Here is a 23,282-nt window from a genome sequence, read left to right on the forward strand (position 1 = left end):
GCATCACCTGCGTGTTTTAGAACGTGCTCCCTGTGGCTAAATATCAAGATGAGAGACAGGAATGCAAAGAAAAGTAGAGTATGACTGTCACATTCATCCATTCCAATTTACTTTACAGACTCAGAGCACTCAACAAACAAACAGAGATACACGTGGCTTCCCCAAGCAGTGTTTGAAGGGAGATATTTTGAGGTTGCTCTAAAATTCCTTTGATCTAGTCGGGAGCAGCCCAAAATACAAAAGAGGCCTATCTGAACGTGGGTTGGAGAGAAGACGTTCAAGGGGGAGGAGTAAGAGAGGAGATCAGGGGATTCTGGATGTGTGAAACGAGTTGGAAACACGCAGTGGTTACACAACACAGCACAATCTCACTCATTGCTTATCTGACATACTCTTGGCTTTATTTTCTGACCAAGGGTTTATCGTTTATTGCTCATCAGGTCTACCTCAGGGTAATTTTTTTCTGTCCCATGAAAGACAAAATGCTAATTCAGGATGTAGAAAAATCCAGTATGTGTACAATACTCAAACCTGCAAGAGTGTGACTTCTACAGCTGGCACCAGACAACCACAGTCATGGGTGCAGTTTTAAATATCAAGGTTTCATCTAACTGTTACAGAAACAAACATATTTCAGTGACTGCCTTTGAATGTTGCCTTTACTGAAAAACAATGAGGAGAAGACTGAGAGTGAACAAAAATATGAAAGATGCAATCCATAAAATGAAAGCAACAACCTGAATGACTCTATACACACACTTTGTGGAACTGAGAAGGACTGCAGAGACAGTTGATAAATAAAAGATATGAAGCAGAAAAGATTGTACAAAACAGACACATAAATAAAGACTCTTTAAAAAATGGGCCCATATCGTAATAAAGAAATGAATAAGGTGAGGACAGGATTATACAGGGTACATCACACAGCCATATTACAAAAGGTTGGACATGGACACAGCACCATTCACACATGCAGTGGAAAGCTCCAAATCCATTATGTTTAAGAAGGTTAACAATCCAATGTCTAACAGTGAGAGAATGAGAAGGCTTCCAGCGAAGAGAAATCATCTTCTTAGCACTGGTTACACCAGCTAACAGGATCCTCCTCTGATGTTTCCAGATGTCCAGCATAGATAAGTCATTTAAAAGCAGATAATAGATATGGTCATAGGCTCTGTTACAGATACGAACTGGGATCATTTTAGAACTTCATTCCAGAAGCTCCACATCATGTGAATTGAGGCAGCAGAAGCTTTCAAAGGCCAATGGCTGCACAAGGGGTCACTAATCCTACCCATCTGATGCAACTTGGATGGTGTAAAGTAGGTTCTGTAAAGATAATTAAATGAAATTGCTGGTGGTGTGGATTATGAGAGGCACCCGCAATAGCATTCCAATCAAATTCAGGATGGAGGTCAGGGCAATCTCACTGCCAGATCCTATCTATTGGGAGAGGCCTTAAGTAGAATTTCATATCATACCCTTGTTCCTGTTTGCAACAACAGGAATAAGAGTATTGAACAAATTATAAACAGGATGAATAGATAAGGGATAGAGCCATGAGATAGCATTGGCTTTTAGCTAGGGAATGGTAAATGGGCCGCACTTATATAGCACTTTCCTAGTCATATCAACCACTCAAAGCACTTTAGACTACAAGTCACATTCACCCATTCACAAACGCACTTTCATTCAGCACTCACTCTATATATACACCATGCTCTAACATACATCGCACACATATTCACATACCAAAGTGTGTTGGCAATTTGAGGTTCAGTCTCTTGCCAAGGATTGTCAGGGATCAAAACACTGACCCTCTGAAATGTACATAGGCCTTTTTAATTGCAACTGTATCACTCAAGAGATGGATGTGGGTGTTGCACGATAGGAAGGACAAATAGTTCTCACTCCAATTAACAGACTGATAATGGAAAAAGAGATACAGTACAATTCACATAGGTTCCTAATCGAAGCTGATATTGTGTATTTGATACATTTTGTGAAAAATTGGAAGGCAGAGGAAGTGATGGGATATACATTACCTGTTTGTCTAAAAACATACTAAGTAGTTTAAAATGGTGAGAACTACAATGGCAGAAGGTGCAAGGAAAGTATGCCAGGAACTCACTTCATCAACAGAAAATGCAAAGAAAAACACCCACCTAGTTTCACTGACAGGTGGTTTGAACCACCACAGGAATGATTGTTTAGCAGCAAAATTTGAGAGAGAAAACAAAATTACTACAAATGCAGGGTGTGCTGTAGCAGCAGCATAACTATGATCAGCTAATAAGAACTATCCTTGGTGTCTTATGCTAGGGTTGTTGGCCACAAATAAAGTGATTCAAGATTTTCATGGTGTGATTCTTCATCATACTGAAAGCAAAATGATGAAGGGACTTTCATTCATCAGCAAGGCTGCATGGGGCTGATCTAATAAGCACTTTCTGTGCTTGCTGCATGGCACATGAATATGAACACAAAAGGAATAACATACAAATGCACACAGGATGAGAATGCAGTGTGGGAGCCTGTGAGTATGAAAACGAATGAATGAGCTTGGATAAGCTTCCCTCCCTGCTGAGTGTAGTGGGTTCATTTGTATGAGAGCCACAGACTACACAGTGTTATGTGTATGTGGCCACAGATTGTATGAGAGATTGTATGTTTGTATGTTTGCTGTGTGCAGTTTTTATTTCTAAAAGTATTATTATTGCCATTATTTTTTGAATGTGTGATGATTGTGTACACATGACCACACAAATGCACCTGGACTTAAGAAAATACTGCACATACAGGTGCAGCATGTAGTTATACAGTATTTATCAAGCAATGTTTGGCACAAACCCCTTAAGGAGCAAATGTGATGAGCGTAAAACATGTGTCCCTTCAGATGAAAGCATGGGTTTAACAGCGACATATACATAATTTCTATTACATAACTGTAAAGAAATCTTCTGTGTGTGTGTGTGTGTGTGTGTGTGTGGAGGAGGTGATTGTTGTGATTGTATGCTGGGGCTTCATTTCGTGCTTTTATGCAGCCATGGAGTCAGAAACCAGCCATGTGTGGATGCTCTGTATATGTGGTTTAAGCTTTCAACCACAGCAGCAGGCATGTCAGTGAATCAGTCATTGCATCAGCGTCATGCCTCAGGCTTGATGGAAAAAGTAGGAGTGGTCACATGTTACTACCCACAACAGCGTAATGTGTCTCTCTGCCCCCTCATGGTAACTGAGAAAATCCCAATGCCACACATGGTCTGTTGCTTTTAGATATGTTTCTTAAAAATCTAATTTGTTTTATGGATTGAATAGCTGCCTGAATTTTTCATGACAGTAAATTTGAAATTGATGTCATCCATAGTTTTTTAGGTTGCAAGCTAATGTGATTAGCTTGAGTGATTAACTTGCACACTGACATGGTACTGTGTGTTAGATGTTCATGAGTGGATCACCACCATATATTCCTCAATTGATTTTTTATTTTACTTACTCTAGAAGAGAAATTATGACTCCTGACAAAAAAATGTTTAAAATGTTATAAATGATGATCCGCAAAGGAAGCGTGCCTGTGAAACTCTTATATTCTTATATTGTACAAAAATGCGATGAATCACATGTATTGGCTGCACAGTATAGCAGCCATTTGCTGCCAATCATCAGTTCTGTCTCCAAATATAAATATAACATTTTAATGCTATATTGTGATTATTATATTGAAATCGAGTAATGATCACAGAGGATGAAGAACTGGAATTTTGAAGCATAAGAAATAAATTCTTTTTTGAATATACTGTCTCTTTCTTATTGAATACACTTGCAAGGCATCTGGTAGGTGATTTCTAAAAAAAATACCATAAAGGAACCTTGAAACCCATTATGAGCTGTGCTTCTTTTATGAAAGAGATAAATTAATTAAAAAAAAAAAAAACTCAACTCCAGTTTCTACATACATCCTTTAGATACTTTAGGAGAGACATCAAGTAGATGAGGTTTGTCAAGTGCTTGAAAGTAGCTCTTAGGAGCAGAGGGATCCACTAACCACTCAGAGAGGCAGAGAAGAAACCCCAATGTTGGTTTAAAGCTTTGCAGCACTGCAGTTCCAAATGGACTGTTTTCCATAATTAGGTTTCAACTCGGCAGTGCTAGTCATGCAGCAAAACACTGTGTTTATATTGTTTTTGCTCGTGTTTTCTCCCACAGCAAGGGTACAGAAAGGGCAATACATTTATGAAAATGAGCATTACTGAAATATACATTTCTCTTTAAGAGGCCACATGATGGGTCAAATTTAAAAGTTGGGGGAACAACAGCAAATGGTACACTGAGACACTGTTTCTCAGCTGTGCATTTTACTCATGAAGACAATTTGCTAGATCTCTGTCATTTTAAGGTACTAATCTCCCTTTATGAACACTCAGTACAAAATTGATCTTGTGGGTCAACTTTGGCTTTAAGACAATTGTCCTCTAACATCTCCCTTCTCCCTAGACTTCAACACTGATGTGTGGAAGCCATTATGACATGAAAAACAAACAAAAAATGAATTATAGATGTTATCTTTGAGGAAAAGGTGGGGCCCTGAATGTTACCTAGTGGTTTACTTTCATATGTTAACAGACCTGGTTACAACTCCAATGATTAAGTCCTCCCCCATAAGAAAACCAAATTTGATGGTTTTCTTTGTTAAAAAATACAACTGAAGTAAACAAGAGTTTTGTTCTTGATAGGAGCACCCATCACACTGGAGGGAAATACTGCAAAATGAAAACAGACTTCATTGGAGTGAAGAGATGGAAAATTGAGTGAAATGAGTGAGTGAAATGAAGGGCTGTTTGAGAAGCTCACTTGATTATATTTGCACAGCATGAGGTAAGGCAGGCAGTCTGCTGTCACCTACAGACTGAATGGACAAAGCATTATGAAAGCCCACACAACATCAAAGACAAGCTATTTCTTTTGGCTTCCTCAAACACAGTCACACATTGGAAAAATGATACAATAGTTCATGCTTTCATATGCAGGATGGACACTGCATTCTGAGTCCACACACACTATACTTCTTTAGAATCATGTGTCTCACAGTTTACTGAATATCTTTCCTCTGCTATGGCTTTTTCTCCATCATCTCCTCTCAGCCTGACATCAACTCCTCCTTAAGTGATCCCACACTGTGGCTTCTGACAGGCAGCCGACACATGGTAATGTGAGACTAGCTGGAAATCAACCCACTGAGTCATCACACCCATGGAGGGCTCATGGGAGGGAGTGAGGTGATGTCATCTTTATAAGCCCACATATCATGCTGTCACAGGAAAAGAGACCAGAGGGAGGGAGGGCACAGAACCCCTGACATCTGAACTGCAACAATGAGTTTGATTTAAAAAAATAAATAAATAAAAAACTGCTGGACCAACCAGTTGTTACATGCTGCTGGAAACAAGCTTACATTGGATTGTTATAGTCTGTTATGCACTAAAATTGGATACTAGATCAACAGAATAAAAAAAAGTTCAATCTTTTATTGCATTAGTAAAGAGCACATTAGTGTTCCTGAAGGGCTGGCTGCAAAATGGCACAAAGCATCTATTCTTCTATAGCCTAAAATTAGTATGGACACAGAAAGGATGTTTTATGAGGAAATCTAATTTGAAATGTGATTGTCTGGTGTTATGGGTAATCATACATCCCTTTTTGAGATTAATCATTTACTAAAGGAGATTAGAAATGTGAATGGGGTCAAGATGTTATTAGAAACACTTAAAACCTCATTGAGTTCAGACATGATTTTTTTTTCAGAGATCAGAGACCAGTAAAAGAGCTTTTATTTCTCTTTCTCACATAAAGAAACTTATGTTTAGGCCTGTGTCACATGTATAACGATTGTTCTCTCAACGAAGCAAATGTAAAAGTATTGTAATGTTATCATTGCACAGCAAAACCTCTCAGGGAACTATTCTAACTGGATGTTTGGGCATACAAAGTGTCATTCAGGCATATAAAAACATTACATTCATTTGCCTGTAGCATTAAAAAAAGCAGTATAAGTACAACATTTTTGCAGCATGTGTACTTTTGTAAGATTTGGAGTGGTGATGTAACAAATGGTTGTCCAAGTTGTCGCTCCATGTTTACTAGAGTGTGATCACAACGATCCAATCACAGACTGAGCACTGGAATCACGAGAGATCCACATCATTCACCATAAAACTACTTCTGCATCAATTTAAGTCACAGTAATATGCATTGAAGCATATGTTCATATGGCAGAATGAATCAGATTGTGATTTTCCAAGTGTAAGGAGCCTATATTCTCAGACACCTGCACCACTCAACAGACCAGATCCACAAACAAGCTGTTACACCAAATCTTGATTTTGTCATCAGTATATTGCACCAGAGATCAAGATTTGTTGGAATGAGGAATATGCCTCTACTGCTGCTCAGTCATCCAGTTCTGGTGAACATGTCCCCACTGTAGCCTTTTCTTTTTGTTCTTAGCTAACCAAACTTGGCCTTTGCTGATTAGCCCACTCTCTTCAAGGCTTGACAAGTTTGTGTTCTGAGCCATTATTTGAATATTTGTGGCCTTTCTGTCAGCTTGAACAAGTCTGGTCATTCCCTCTGACCTGAAGTGTCTTCTCCTACATAAATGCCACTGACTGCAAGTTTTCTGTTTGTTTTCTGCGATTTCCAAACACTGTATGTAACCACCCATCTGGCCCTTTTTACCCCCTTTGCAGATTCAAATTGCGGCCCCAACCTACAGTGCTGTTTAAAGGTTTTAAGCACTACAAGTACAGTGACGATGCTCTCACAAATAATATTATGATCATATATATATATATATATATATATATATATATATATATATATATATATACTTGTGCACAGTTTTTCAAACCACTTGGCTTGCAGGTTGTTCCAAGCATCTTGGAGAACTTGCCACAGTTCCTCTGTGGATTTAGGCTGTCGCAGTGTCTTCTGTGTCTTTATATAATCCAGATCCTAACTCCATTATGTTTGACATCAGGGCTTTGTGGGGGCCATACCATCTGTTGCAAGACTCTATGCTCTTCCTGCTTCTGAAGCTAGCTCTTCATGGCTCTGTTTATATGTTTGGGGTTGTTGTCACACTGCAAAATCAGTTCGTGGCCAATCAGACACCTCCCTGATGCTACTGCATTATGGATAAGACTCTAAACATCTAAGTGCCTAAACCTTTTGCACAGCACAGTAGTTCACAAACTTGTGTCAACTAAGTGCTTTTGGTAAACTAATGGAGAGAACATTTACCCATTTACTCTCCCTGTGTTTGGGTTGCAGGACTGTAGTTTTAGCCAAAGGGAAAGTGCTGTTTCTATATATCTATTCTATTCTTTTTTGTGTGTTTTGATCGGCTGTGTGACATGAATGTTTGAGGAGGTTTGTCTAAGTACTACCTCTATTTTTGAGCTTGAAAAGATGTGGCTTTGCACTTATTTCATCAAACTCAACACACAATGGTGTGTTTTAGTAAAATATTTGTGGGATTTGTTCACCAATTGCTAAAAGAAAGTGCTGTTTGTAGCCTGAATTCTTGTCTGAGAGAAAAAGCGAGTCAGTAAATGTGAAGCCCACTCCTTAACCATGATGTAGCCTCCTGCTTTCCTTCTGCCCCTGTTTTTATTTCCATTACATCATAACACCCCACATTTGCTGCTCCATCTCACTGTTCCACAGCACCTTCCTATTAACTATAAACACAAAGAACTGTATAATCCAATCCAAGTTGCTGTATCTTCCCACACTACACAGTGAGGACAGAAGTCATGACTAACTTTGAAATGTTAGCCAAGATGCCAAACACTCCCACACATGCTGCACCAGCACACAGAATTATATCCCCATTAGAGAGTGTCATAAGTGCCATAAGGATCAGTGTCAGTGTCAGTGTCATAAGTGTGTGTTATTGATCTTTTTGGAGGCTGTGCATATGGTTTACATTGAAGAAAAGCACTTATTCATGTTCTTCCAGCTGATGAAACACATATCTAATCTTCTTTACCAGCTTTTTGTTCAGAACAGGGTTCTTAAGGTCTCTGTGTGTGCACGTCTGCATCCCACACTCTGCCCGGCATCACATGAGAGAGCAGTATCCTTGTTAGATGGTTAGAGACAATAACAAGGGATGCTTCTTTTGCATAGTCACGCATCCACTTGTCAGAATACTGACTTTATTCAACTTTTACTCTCAGATAGGCTTTCAAAGTTTTTTTTTAACATGTTTTAAGTCCCTACCTCAGGTGAATATTGTTACCAAGCATGTGATTTACAGGGAGATTAAGGACTGAAACATGCCTTTAGCAGAGAATAACTGGTAGTGTCTAAAATGTTACAGTACGATGGATCAATCACACTCACACAACCTCTGAAGCCCACCTTGAGTCCTCTCTGGGTTGACAGACGTAATTGGTGCAGCTACACTGTCTCCTCCTCCCTCTCTTTCTCCCTCTGTGGCTGTCTCTTAGTTGCTTTCACACACACACGCACACACTCAATTCATACAGATACAGACATACAACCTGCACCTAAACAAACTCAAAAAATAAATAAATAAATTAAAAAGACATTGAAGAAATGTGGTGATGATGGTACATTCATGGCTTTTTCATGAGAGATTCATTCAAAAACAACCATGCATTAAGCCACTCACTGAGGACGGGAAGCTTCCTGCATGGGACCAAGCAATCATGCTGTTCTTTTCCAGTACTTTCTCCTCCCTGCCTGCCTGTGCTCTGCAGCATCCTTTTCAGCTTGTGAATCAACCTCCCTCCCCACTCTCTTCCTCCTCCTCCCCCAGCTCCTCTATGCAGAAATATAGAGACATTCCCCCTCACCAAACTAGTGTCACTCACTTTGCCCCAATAATAATATAGCTCTGCAAACAACCCGGTCTCTCTTGGGTTCTCAGTGAATTAGTCACAGTTCCCCCGTTTCTTTAACAGTGAGGAATAATCGCTGCAGTCAGCTTCAAAATGTATCCAGAAAAGGGCTGCAATGGGCGGCAGTGGCTTCTATAAATACCCACAACCACCCACCCTCCCACCAACATCCCTCCTTCGTTCTCTCCCTCCTTCTCAGTGAAAAGCACATCAGTCAGGACAGTATTGCAGGGTCCGTCCGCTGGCTTGCTGTGCACTTTTTTTTTTTTTAATGCAAGGGAGGGACACCAGTTATGTCATCGCTCCTACACCATCCGTGCGTGCTTGCTGATGCAACGGGGAGGCTGCTATTCATTGACTTGCTTTGGATTGTTTGTATCACATGTGTGTAGGCTACTGCAGCCTGCACAGCATGCTGATGACGGGGCGCAATATCTGTAGCTGTACTGCACATACTGGTGGGAGCTGGAGTGTACCCAAAAAAGCACTCACACACGCGCACGCGCCAGCTTCACCAGCTGTGCATACATGTCCGCGGGGCCCAGGCTTTATGTAGATGAACAATGGGAGACTAATGGAATAACCGCAATTCTTTGCCGTTAAGGCCCTGAAACAAAAAGGCGCCGAGGCTTATAAGAATAGAAGCTTCATCTGCTGCTCCTAACATTGCTGTCAGTATCAGGAGACTGGGAACCACGGGCTGCCCGTGGTGCTGAACTTTCAACACAAACAGACAAATTTATCGCAGCGACTGAACTCACTCCAGATTTAACTTTTACGACCCCCTTCTGCAGACAATGTTGTCTACAGGCGCTATATATGTGATCAAGGATGTGGTGAAGCACAGCACACAGTACAAGGTGTTTACATGCTGTTACTGACTCTGGACCTCGCTCTTCAGTCCGGATGTTGGGGCCCTAAGACTGAATAAAGCTCTCTATCCACCCACCTTACACAGCTGAAAGTTTTCCGACACTAGCGTCTCTTGGACGTCGATTTCCTTGGGAGTTGGCGCCGCTGTGGGAGTCCCTGCCGCGCTGCCGCACGATGGGGATCCGATAGTCCCTCCCGGCGAAGAGGTGGTCAAGCCGTCCAACACCTTCCGAAACTTCTTCATTTTCTACCGTGCTTTTATATATTTCAGGTTTAGGGGTGGAGAGAAGAAAGACTCACTCTGCTTTCTTTGTTTTCCCAGAGTTTGCGGTCTCCTCTCAGATCCCAACTCGATTGGGCAGCGAAAGAAAGAAAACGTCGCCTCCTGCAGCAGTAGCAGGCTAAAAATGACCCACTCTCTCTTTCTCTCTCTTAGGTGCAATTTAAAAAGTCATAGAGGCACCTCATCTTGCTTTCTGGCTGTTGTCCACAAAGAAAAAAAAGATGAAGAAGAAAGAATGCGTCTGATCCACTCTGATATGAGGATTACAGCCAATGTTGCAGATGCAGGTCGCCTATCTCATCTCAGAGTATGCACCAACGGTTACTGAAACCACTCAACTTCATCTTCCTTCTGCATCATAAAGTAACATCCACACATGGGCTTTGAGAGAAATCCCACACCTAAACATAATCAAGGAACCGAGCGGCGGCGTTTGAACGTTTCAGACTGAAGTGGATAGATTGGGGGCGGGGGTGGGGGGGATTTAAAAAAAAAAACTTGGAGGAGGTCAAACCACAACCCCCCCACCCCCCTCCACTAAAAAGTACTCTCACTGCACCGTGGTTGCCAGTAACAGGAAGAGCAGCAGGAAACAGATTGAAGACGCATAGACAATGCAGTCCACAGTCAGGCCGAAAAAACACGGAGACACCTCAAGCATCGAGAAGAAGAAAGGGGGAGAAAAAAAGATGCGGTGTGAACTGGAGGATAGTCTATAGGTCGATGTAAGTCGTTTTTTTATTATTATCAGTTTGTATATCATCCAGCTGTGTTTCAGCGTCGCTTCCTGCAGTCCAGAGACTGGAGCTGTCCGCGGTACTGAAAAACCATAACCAGCCAGTCCCGCCCCCACGACCGTCTCTCTCTCTCTCTCTCTCTCTCTCTCTCTCTCTCTCCCCTCCCCGCCCTCCCTCACCAACGATTGGGTGAAATGTCTAATTAAAAACAGAACAAAACAGAAAAAACTAAAACAAACAAACAACTCCAACAGCATTATGAAGGAGGAAAAAACGGGGAAACGGAAACAAAGAAGCAGTTCACCTTCAAATAAATTCGAAATTAATTAATTATTCCTCCTCATACCAATGAAGCAATGCATCAAACACAACAGTCTAAAGAAAGGGTCTGAGAGGACAATCAAGCACTGAAAATATCTAAATGTTTTATGAGTGCTGAGTGGTGGCTTTTTGTTAATTGACTCCATTTGCAGATGTTAATTTCCTGCCAGCTCGTTAGAAAGTCTCCATAAACAGGATTTGTAGACTAATATCACATCCATGAATCACAATCAGTACCACAACCAGTGAAAGTCTAAACTTTTTTAAACAAAAACCAAAATCACACCACACCACATCATGTTGTCTCCAGCCTATCTTTTCTGTATTTTAATATATTATTTTTAAGGTATTGCATGATCTACTATATTCTGTAACTAGAGCAGGGCCTGTAGACTTGTTCCAAGGTCTAGTCTAAAAACATCTTCATCTCTAGAACAGCTGCACAGAAATTATTCAGGCCACACTTGCAAATCAAATTAAAATGCATTTGATTTTCACTGCATTTCATTACAATATAGATAATAAATAACACTTACAAACAAGTGTGATGGAAATCGCTTGCATGAAATTATAAAAATAAGTAATAAAGCATTGAAAAGCAAACAACATTTTTACTACAAGCACTGACGAAACAAGAGTAAGCACTAAATTAATTTTAATAATTAATCGTCTTTGCTGGTGGTTCTGTTTTTTTAAGTAGTTTTTCACAATACATTAGTGGACCAAACCTTGGTTTTGCATGTTTTTAGTCTATTTACCGCCACAGAAATGTACTTTACTTGCGTTTAGGTTGCTTCCCCACCCTATAGGCAATCACTGGTTTCTACTCATTTCAGCACAGCATGAAAATCATCTTAGATGAGACTTGAAACTGGCTTCACAGGTACTCCATCCACCAGTTTCTTAATTTAAGTACTGTCAAAGTTAAATTGTAGTTAACTGGTGCTGCAGTTGCCAACAAAAACTGTTCTGGCAACTTGAGATAGTCAGCAACCAAAGAGCATTTATGCCCAATGTAGTAAGAAAATCAAACACAGAAAACATAGAATGTGAATTTGGCCATTTCTTACATTTCTAATTGGCACCCAGATGGCAAATATCTGAAGTCAGAGTGAATGAAAATGATCAAATTTTCAATTAGGTAAAGTAATAAAGCTGATGGTGCAGAACTCTTATGATTAATGAGCCCACACCTAATAGTGGAAACAATGTTAAAATCCAACTAATCACCATTAAAAAGAGAAAATTAAGTATAATGAAAAAAAGAAATACTCTAAGTATTAAAATTTTTGTTACATTCCAAGAAATCGTAACCATAATGACCTTATCTGAATGTTCAGGACCAGTGATATTGCATAAGCACTTACATCACCAGCCTCTGCCCCCTGGTGACACTTGATGTTATGGAGTCAGAGCACAGCACACATGGTCTGTCTATCCTATTCTCCAATCTAGGATAATATGATAAAAAGACTACACATTGTGGTTTGTGTCACTAGTGCTATCTGGAGTGCTGAAAAGACTGCATGCTCTGCAGATGTTGCGACGCATATTGGCTTCAAGAACTGTTGAGTGTTGAATCTTTGAGGTTGGGTCATTTGATTATGTATTTCTACCTTCCAAACCCTTCTGATGGCATAAGAATGGCAACTCCAAGGCGCACAATGACTCCACTGAGACCAAGTCATTTAGTTTTTAAACACATTTATCAAACTTTGCAGAAGTTCTCTTTGCTCAGCTCTCAGCTCAGTCATTTCAGTGTGCTGATGGATAGATCCATTTCGAGCAGAGCATAAGAAAAGAATAAATGTGGAAACAGGCCAAATTAATGTTGTGAATATGGGGTTTATTTTGATGGTCAAAAGTGTTCTAGCTGTCAGGCAAAATGTAATCGTCCAAATTTATTAGTACAATAAGTACCTCTAAAAATGGACTAAACTGAAACTGAAAATAATTGGTATGGTCCTTTAAAGGTTCTATTTAGCTACATGGTACAGTTTTCTCTGCTGGTGACAAGGCAGTGGAATGGCTGAAATGACCAAGGAGTGTATAGAGGGGCTCACGTGACTACACAAACGCACCAGACCATTAGTCACTTGTTTCTCAATACACAAGGACTCGACCTCCAGGGGTTTTTGTAGCTGTCCACTTAACTTCTACAATAAGCTGCCCTTGAAAGCAGTTCTTTCATCACAGTTTAATGTTGTGTGCTGAAGAGATGAAAAGACATGAAGGTAGCGTTTGTTTCTGTGAGTGTGCTGTGTTTGTGTACTGTTTACAACACCTGAAGTGATGGGGAAAGGACACAAATACAGAAAGTGAACTTGATACTTCATGTTTTGTTCAAGACTGTTGGTTCTATGTACAACTTGTACTCACAAAGAGCTTTGTTTTGGATAATGTGTGGTAATTAGGCTGCTTGCTAATTTATGGCCAGAGATAATGTTTGGCTTTCACTGAAGAAAAATAAAACAGAAATAAAAACAAAACGTGGGAATATTCAGTATTTTTTAAAGGAGAAGACAGATTTTACTCAAAGCTGCTGTTGAAAGTTTATTTGTCATTTCTCACTTACAAAATGTCTGGTACTCTGTTCCTTTTTCTTTTATGTTCAGTAAGATGTGTGGATGCAATCAAGACCAATCTAAGAATATTTTAACCCTTTGTTCATGGATACACCAAAGTAAAATCTAAATGGCAAGTGGATAGCATGTGAATAAACATTTTGCATAGAACATGTGAGGCAGTCACATTTTCTGAAAAAAAGTTGCACCTGAACACACTACAAAAAACTACAGCTGAAAGAAGAGGAATAGCTAGTCAGTGTTTCTGATTTAAAAAAGCAAGCAAACAAACTTAACTCTTCATTTAGTGCTATCATCAGGACAAAACTTAAATATGACCAATACTTGGCTTTATGACCAAAATAACTGCAATGACATTCCCATTAATCTCAGTTGTATTTTGTGTTTAGTGCTAACTGGCAAATGCTAACGTGTTTAACAGCAACAGCAGCATCTACAGCCACATTCTGTTGAACTCAGATGGATACGGGTACTGAGAGCTGTGTACCCCTTGATGCTAACATGCTCAGAAAACAAAGCCTATCAACTGCCCAAGCAACAAACACAAACGTCATTAAAGGGTTGATAAATTAATGAAACATTTACTGAGCTCTACTATTGTTTTTAAGCTGTTTGTAAGGTAGACCATAACCCAAAAATTCCCATTTGGAAGAAGGTTTCTGTGTTCCACGTGGCTCAAGTGTGAGTACAAAGAGAGTAACTGGAATGTAGCATAAATATCATCAACCATTTACAACATATTTAATCATATTGAGAGCACTGCCGGTCATCCCAACAACTCTGCCTCAAGAGATGTACCCCTGTTGTCCTGCTGCATTTACAAACATACAGTAAACTTTAACAGCATCATAAAACATTTAGTTGTTGTTGAGTGTTCATCACTGTATCAAAAGACTTGTCAATCAATTTCAGAGTGATATGAGAGTGATAGCATGTTCCACCTCTGTTTTAAATTTTTGATGGTGGGCAGGGCTGACCTTTAGTTTACATTTGGATCACAGATTGTGGCTTTAAATTATTGATGTCTTAACCTGTGTGAAGCATTTTAATGTTGTCTGGGTGGTGCTAAAGTCAAAGTACCTCAAATTGGTTACTTTCTTATTGTAGCAATTCATTGTATTTATAAGCTCAAAATCTTTATCTGTAAAGTATCTAGTACCTACAAGCCTCAGATAAATGCAGTAAAAAGTAGTATGACACAGTATCAAATGGAAATCACTCTGTGAGGTAACGTCGTCTCGATCTTGTAAATGCAATATTAATTACATATAACTGGTGTCAGAAATGGAAAGCTCAGCATCAAATGCTCTGATAGCTAAATTGATGACTGTCCACCATCCTATGATAAAGAAATCAAACAGTCCACACTACACTAGCTGTGTAATCAATACTTCATCCACCTGTGACAGGATGTTTTGAGATTATCTCCTTACTGACTGAGGACATAATATTTGTAGTAGGAAATCATGAGTTTATCCACCTCTCAATTTGGAGTAAAGGTATTTGATTTGATGATTTGACTGATCTCTTTGGTCTGATAAACAGAGTGGGTGCAGAGCGCTTAAAAATGGTTTTTTTTTTTTTTTTTTTTTAAATCTCATTAAAGACAAAAATGACTTATGCTACAGTGAAAAAGATAAAAATGCAGATGAAATCAGACAGTATAGCAGAGTATGGCAGCTCAAATACTGAAAGCAATACATACACCTGTGTACTCCACAACATGGTGGGTGCTTTATGAACTGTTTCCTGTACTGATTACATTTATATCTGACTACTTTAAGAAATTTTTTTTTAAGAATGCTGCTTTTAAGTTAAGTAACAGGATCTTCAAAGGATTCTCACTTAATTAAAGAGAGATCAAACAGGAGACAACAGCAAAAACAAGGTGAGACAGGAAGGAAAGGAAGTGTGTTGGAAATTGTTCACAGGGCAGTACTCAGTGGTCTACAAGTTTTGAATAAAAATTGATTAAAATGCTTTCAAAATTTTTTAGGTCATACTTTTATTCAGTCATACTTTTAGTATGACTCATATTTTTAGTATGAGAGAATAAAGTCTGAAAAAAGTCTGCTTTTCATTTCTTTCATCCATATCTGCATGCAATTTTGTCACATGCATTCATTGGAGAAGGTGTCAGAGGGAGATGCAGGGAGATCAGGTGCATCACATTGCACACATGCACATTTCAGCACGCTGCCTTATACAAGTATTTAGAGCCGATTACATGTGGAAGCCTTTGTGATCTAGCAGTTATTTGAAAATGAATAATATCCAGCTTGTAATTGAAATGTGAGGGATTTTGATTGAAAAAGGAAACATTTCAGCCAGTTGTAAATGAAAACACACATCCTTATCCAGATAACTTTTATAATTACTTCCATGCACCCTACAGATACTCCTCAGTCCCCCCCCTCCAACTGAGCTGATTAACACAGACTCAGACCACCCACCTTCCTGTAAGTCACTTTGGCTCAATTAATACCTGCTGGCTGATTTGATAAGTGTGCACAGGAGCAGAGTTTAGAAGCAAAGTGAAGCCACAAAAAGTTGTTTTTTAATCAATTTCCAATTAAGAATTCATTCCTGTCTGTAGGACCATTGGTAATTGAGTCAAGGTGGAGGAAGTAAGGGCCTGAGAGGTCAGACTGATCTTTCAGGGACTGTTAATTTCCATATAAATGAGCTAGTAAACGCACGCCTGATTTTCCAGATTCATTACTGACCAAAAGACAAAGACAAGTAATGACCACTTTCCTTTTTTACTTTAGGGTTAAGATTTATTTCGTATTTCAAAGCTGTTAAAACCCTGTTAGATAGAGAGAAAGGTGCAGATGGTATGTTTCTTAATAAAAGCTAGTGTAGAGCAGTTACTCATTACCCCCAAGCAAACAAAAACCTTTAGCGGAAGAGATAGTGAGAGTTGCAGTGAGTCCAGGGACCCAGTGGCATTTCCTTGTGGTAACTATGGTACATTTATGTAAGTGTCAAGATGTGTGAAAAAATAAGACTTTCTCATTTCCTCATCTTTGTACTAGGAATTTTGCCAAAGAAACAGTACTTGAACAGAACTATTTGTTTGATCAGACAAACAAACAATGATTGCATGAATTATGGAAAAAAAATTAATATTCATTTATTGAATGTTCAGTGATCAAATACTGTGTTGGGAAGTAAACAAAGAGCATGATTCCCTGGTACTGTGTTGTGTTGTAGTGTTTAAGACAACACACCACCATCACAGCTACCAACAGCTCAGCATTTCACCAACAGATCTTAGAAATAGACCTGCACATTTTATTCTTTTGTGGTAATGATCACTTGTTTCACATGCATTGGAAATTAGTAAGGGAAACATCCTGCATTATTTTGACTAAGGTGACTCTATTTGGCTGTCATGGTAAAGATCCTGTCTTCTGTTGCTTTCGAGTGCAGCCATTCAGAAACCACAGGGGTTCACATTGACATCTCTTTGTTGCTAAAAGAACTGCATATTCAAAATAGACCTCATTTCTTACTGCAATTCCTGAGCTGCTGCACTGACATTCTCAATCAAAAGTAATTTTTGCAGTCATGCAGTTATCTGACACTACAACCATGAGGCATTGAGAAAATGTCTGTAGCCTGGAAGCTTGTTTCTCAGGGTCAGTGTATAAAGTGATCACACGAGATTCATTTTATAGACGAGAATTGAAAAACATGTTGACTTTTGTCTTTAGAAAGCTTTACTTTCCCAATGTGAGCTCCTATTTTCATGTGTATCTCTGTGTGAAAAATGTGCTTCAAAAAGCTTGTTCACTGTCAGCTGCTAGTTTGGGGGAAATAATGCAGCAACAGTTAACTTTTATTTGAAAATGTCTCATTTACATTATAGATTTACTTGACAATGGTCTGACTTTTTTGTTATTTCAATTATATTCTGAGATATTACGATAATTCTTTGACGTTCTGCTAATAAAAACAATCTCATTGTCTCTTATCTAACAGTTATAAATACAGAATCATAAAACAGAGTCAGATATGCAATTAGCAAAAAAAGGTCAACCATTCCCCCACTCTTAACAAACATAGAAAGCCAGACAGCATGAGAGCAAGGACAAAAAGGGACAAGAGCCATCGATCTATCCCTCTTCTCTTTCTTTGACTGCTGAGGAACATCCCCACAGTGCCTATCTAATCCTGCTGGGTGGCACTGCAGAATACAATGTGAAAATGGATAATGTTAATACTTTTTCATGGTGTTTTTTTCTTTTTAGAGAGTGTGGGCATTGTAAATTACACGAGGAACAGGATGTCATCCAAAATGTTGTAGCCTGCTGACACATAGTCAGGCAGATGCTGTATATATTATATACTATCAGTGGCATCCACACAACTAGAGATTTTTTTCTTCATGAAAGAATGCCCCCATACTCATATGATCTTGTATAGCTGACAAGTAGAGTTAAAGCCTGAGTTGATCCTGGTATCAAGGACATTCAAAGGATGTATAAATTATATCAAATATTCCACAAATCTTTACTTTTTCCTATGATAGGAGGTGTCCACTGGCCTCCTCTCATCTTTTGCCTCTCTTCCTTTAGAAATACAACATGACATTGCCTGATTTACCTTTAGAAAACTACTTGTACAATATGCCTGGTGCTATAAATGTGTGGCTTCATTCTCTCATTTTTATAGTCAAATGGCATGACACATTTTGAATAAAGATTGGATTTTTACAGCTGTGACCTTGACTAGATTACCACAAACAGCTCATGACCTGTGAGAACCAGCAGGGCACAGCGAGGATGCAATAGCCAGCTGTGACCTTGATCCAGCATCACAATCACAATATATTACCTTGTCACCTCTCAAGCATGCCTTATAAATCAGTTAACGGATTATAAATCTAATCACGTGACACAGAGTCAAGTACACAACACATTTTCAGGGCATAGCAAGGCAGGGACACGGCTGAAATGTTAAATCTTCTCAGACGAGATGACGGACCATTCAACTTATTTAATTTATATTTTCCTATAATGTCAGGCATCAGCAAACAGGTTGTGTGTCAGCAGTATTTCTAAGACATCATGTGAAATATATAATAAATATAAAGTGTCTGCATAATCAGCGAGCATAGCATAATTCAAGCAATTTTCCCTGCTTTCTGCCAACCATTAACATCACTGGGCAGCAGAGAGCTGAAACCATTTGAAGCACTTTCTGCTTAATGTGTAAGCTCATGTGCATATTGACATCCAGCATGAAACTTGCGGGTTCTCTTCACCAAGGAGAAGACCATCATTCAAAATCGATCATAATAGTACTAATAATAACACTAATATCCAAGCTCTCAGCCATGAAATAATAACCTTTCTCAGAAGTTGAGTAGTTTATCACAATTTGTCAGGATAGAAATTGTGATATTTTGAAAATGATCTAATGTCAACGTCTAATGTTGTGTATAAAATGTATTCTTAGTAGCTTTTAGAAAAAACATTTTCCATAAGTTGGACAGAATGTGGTGAGTCTGATGGCAATTCGAGTGGCTGTGGATAATTAAGACATATCTATAGATGGTCATTTATCTTGAAATATGGATAGTACATTCCAGTGACATTTTTTTTCTTCTTCTCTTCTTCAGAAAGACCAATAAAAGAAATATTCAGTGAGAGATTATATTGATTTACAGCAGCGACTGTATGACTTATATCGACTTCTACTGACCAGTGTGGATGTAACAGCTACAAGACTCTTTCGTCATCATGAGATTTAATCATTTAAAGAGTTCATTCCACCACTGAGCACAAACATGCTTACGGGTAAGATCTCTTGCCTGTTGAATGACGAGGACAGGGTGATTAGTTGTCCATGTCGTCAGCAGCGTAAAACTAACACATTCTTTCCCAGGGATCTGTTGGAACAGCCATATGGCCACCTGATGGGGAGATAGCGTCACCAATAAGATCAGGCCCTCTGGACAGCAAGTGCCAGCCCAGCTGAGAGGAGCCCTTTACAGCTGATTCAGGGCTCAATAATTGTTGGGGGGTTTTGTCAGGAACCTCTGTTGGAGATCTGAATGAGCTAAGATAGATGTGGCACAGTGTGTAAGTGAAATGTCCCCAAGATTGTTTAAAAAAAAAAAGAAAAGAAATTATAATCAACATTTCCCAGAAATCTATCCATCTATTATCTATACCACTAATCCTAAAGGGTTGCAGGGGGCTGAAGGCAGTCTCAGTTGACACTGGGTGAGAGATGGGGTATACCTTGGACAGATAACCAGTCTATCACTGGGCTGACATATAGAGACAAACAACCATTCATACTCTAGGGCAATTTGTAGTCACCAATTAACCTAACCTCCAAAGACATTTTCTCGTTCGGGTGAATCCACACAGGGAGAACATGCAAACACCACACGTGCAGGTTACAAACTTGGAACCTTCTTGCTGTGAGGTGACAGTGCTAACTACTGCACCACCATGCCGCCCCACTTCCTAGAAGTGATAATTTGAAAAATAAACATGACTTTTACATTTTGTGCTAATGCAATACTTTATAAAGCTCATTCCAGCTTGTCTGGAACAGTCCATTTATCTACTCTTAATTAGAGTAGAACTATTTGATTCAAAAGCAGCAAAAGCATAACTGAAGAACAAAATAAAACTTTTAACCCACTGTGGGTAAAAGCATATCTTATTATTAGTCATATCATGACTCACACTTGAGCACAGATGAAAGACTGGATGTTTTGACTTGATTGTTGAATCACTGCCATTAAATGGAGTGAAAGAGTATCAAATCACACTCTGGTGCCGTTTTTAATCCAACAGGATGGAACCCTGGGTTAATGTGAACACACTATAGGGATGAATGAGTCACACATTAATGAATAGTTGGGTTTTCTGTGGGGCCTGAAAGGTTCATTTTGCCAGCAGATAGACACAAGGCGTTTGTTTGGTGGTACAGAAACAAGTCCCTCTGTTGGACAACCACTGACATCATGAGGAGGTGACGTCAACAGCATAGACTCATGGGACTTTTCCAGTAAGGCCCAGCGGTGGGTGGAAGAGGAGGTGTGAGGATAGAGTGACAATGACAATGAAAAAGAAACAAGGAGATGGAGAATGAATTTTAAAAATTGTACTGTTTGTCTCCTGAATAAACAGGCTTGGTATAACTGGATCCTTGTCACTGACTGACTCATATTTCATGTATCTGTGGAACTGACAGTGTCAAACTCACACATATAGATCTCAGTTCACACATATGCTCCTCCGTTTATAAGCCTTTAATTATAGGGATGTTTTAGCATGATCCAGAAATGCATTTATTTCTCCAACCATTATCTTGCCATCAACTGTGACATTAGCTCAACTCTGTCATAGTTCACAGATGAAACTATTTTAGTTACACATATGTGTACACACGAACCCAGAGGACTAAAATGAAATATGTCTGTCCTTTTGGCAGTGTGATCAGTGCATTTCATGGCAATGCTTAAACTTAATATTTCCTGTGCATAATTTGGCCTGTAGTGGCACCAGGCTAAGGGCCTGAAGTCACCAAAAACATATGGATTCATTCTGTGGGATACATGTACAGATATCCACAACAAACTAAGATATATCAAGATGTCATGTTGCGGTCCTGTCAATTGGAGGAGATTGCAGGTACCCTTCTACTTGCACATGTCAACACTTCAAAGCCAATGATTATGAGGGGGATTGCGATTCTCACAGTATATACACTCGATAAATATAGACACATCCAATAAATACAGACACATCCAATAAATACAGAAACTGAAACACTTCCGTTTGGTAAAGCATGAACAAAAGCAGACACAGAGACTGAGCAGTTAGGAAAATACAATTCACTAAATCGGATATCAACAGGCAGAACGAGCAGGTGATAAAGCAAAGCAGGCAGGAGAGTCTGGACACAGACAACAGGCAGGAGTCAGACAGATAACAGGCTGTGGCACCAGACAATCTGACAAACAGGTACTGAAACCAGCCTCTGTATATACCGCATACTAGGAGGCTGATAAGAGAATCAGGGACAGTAGAACAGGCAGGTGACTGGATCAGGTAACTGGCTGGGGCAGGAAACTCAGTGAGGGCAGAGAGGTGTTGCATGACACGTTCTGGAAAGTTCTATAATTAATACAGAGCCTCAGTGGGGTGAGAGTGTGAAGCTTGGGAGGGGGAACAGAAGATGGTGTAGGTGTCATTGTGACAGACGACATGATTGTGGAGCTAATTGAAAAAGACTGTCATACATCAGCTGCTTTGTTAAAACCTCAGATTGTTTTTGCCTCTCACTTCACCTTCTTTACAGACTTGGCATGTTTGGTACACTCTACCTTTCTACTCAAAAATAGGTGGGGTAGGTGTGAACTGAGTATTGTTAAATAATCCACAACAAACTACCATTTGAAATCAGATGTGAATAGGCTGACCAGATGACAAAGGAAATTCATTTTAAAAATTTGGTCAAAATGAACACACTGAACCTTTAAAAAGCATGTTATAGACAATGTCTCTGTTTGCCCTCCACACTAATGAGAGGGAGGGGTACAGACAGAGAGTATGTTTCCATCCAGAACATTAATCAAACCTAATTATCTGGACAAAGACTGTCCCTGCTGGAACACCAGGACTAACGTTTGCAAACTGAAAGTCTCCTGATTTAATGGGGGTATGGAGTCATGCTCAATACAAGCAAGCAACAGGTACGCGAAATAAAAGGTCTGCTGTTATGGAAACAAGACATACATCTGCTATCCATTTCTCCTCACACTATAAGCCAGATACCGTCTTACAACACCTGTTAAGTACTAATATCACAATAAAGCACAGCACAGAAAGTGTATCATTATTTACAATGTACAGAACAACAGCGCAGGTGAGAAAATCACTCTGGGCTAATCAGCCATGGGGGTGACTGAGCGATAATCCAAGTTCCCTACGGAGAAAGGAATGATCAAAGGCCAATGGTCCACTCAAATGAACTCTCAGGGGTCCCTTAGCTTGAGGGAGAAGCAGTGACACATCATGACAAACAAAGGCATGTGAAGGAATCAGGGACACAGCTGTTTCATCAGTGTCCATTGATTATGCTCTTCTGCATTCTTCAGACTTCTGGGAAATCATCAGAAGATGTAAATTAACAACATTATTACTATTACTGGTTGTAGTAGTACTGTTGCACATGTTATTGCACAGATAATCAGTTCTGTGCAGCATTCTAGATGCTGATTTGTTTCACAAGAGAATCCTTAGACCTACTGAGAGCACTCTGCATTTTAAAGGGCAACTGACTGGAAAAAAACACAGTGTAAATATTCTTTACCTGACGAAAATCTGTCTGTTATGGGTAAAAATGCATTTATTTACAGTCAGATGACCTTAATAGATGGGTGGCTTAAGTGTTGGTGAGTTTTAATATAAGAATTTATAAATCCTCCATCTCTGTAATAAATTGTGTCGGAAATTCCACAATGAAAGCCAGTTGATTAAGTAAAAAATATATATGATCAGTGTAACATTACTACAATAATACA

The 23,282-nt window shown here is 39.4% G+C and overlaps 1 protein-coding gene across 10 annotated transcripts in view; it reads right to left on the reverse strand.

Moving 5' to 3' along the window:
- Positions 1-10,954, reverse strand: part of stxbp5l (syntaxin binding protein 5L) — a 116,108-nt gene extending 105,154 nt beyond the window's left edge. For all 10 annotated transcript variants that reach the window (XM_018681985.2, XM_018681981.2, XM_051070178.1 and 7 more), the window contains exon 1: positions 9,877-10,954. In XM_018681985.2, the coding sequence (XP_018537501.1) occupies positions 9,877-10,044 (168 nt within the window). In that variant the 5' untranslated portion in view covers positions 10,045-10,954. The remainder of the gene's footprint in view (positions 1-9,876) is intronic.
- Positions 10,955-23,282: the final 12,328 nt, after the last annotated feature.

This window comes from Lates calcarifer, linkage group LG1 (genome assembly GCF_001640805.2).
Source record: "Lates calcarifer isolate ASB-BC8 linkage group LG1, TLL_Latcal_v3, whole genome shotgun sequence".
NCBI lineage: Eukaryota > Metazoa > Chordata > Actinopteri > Centropomidae > Lates > Lates calcarifer.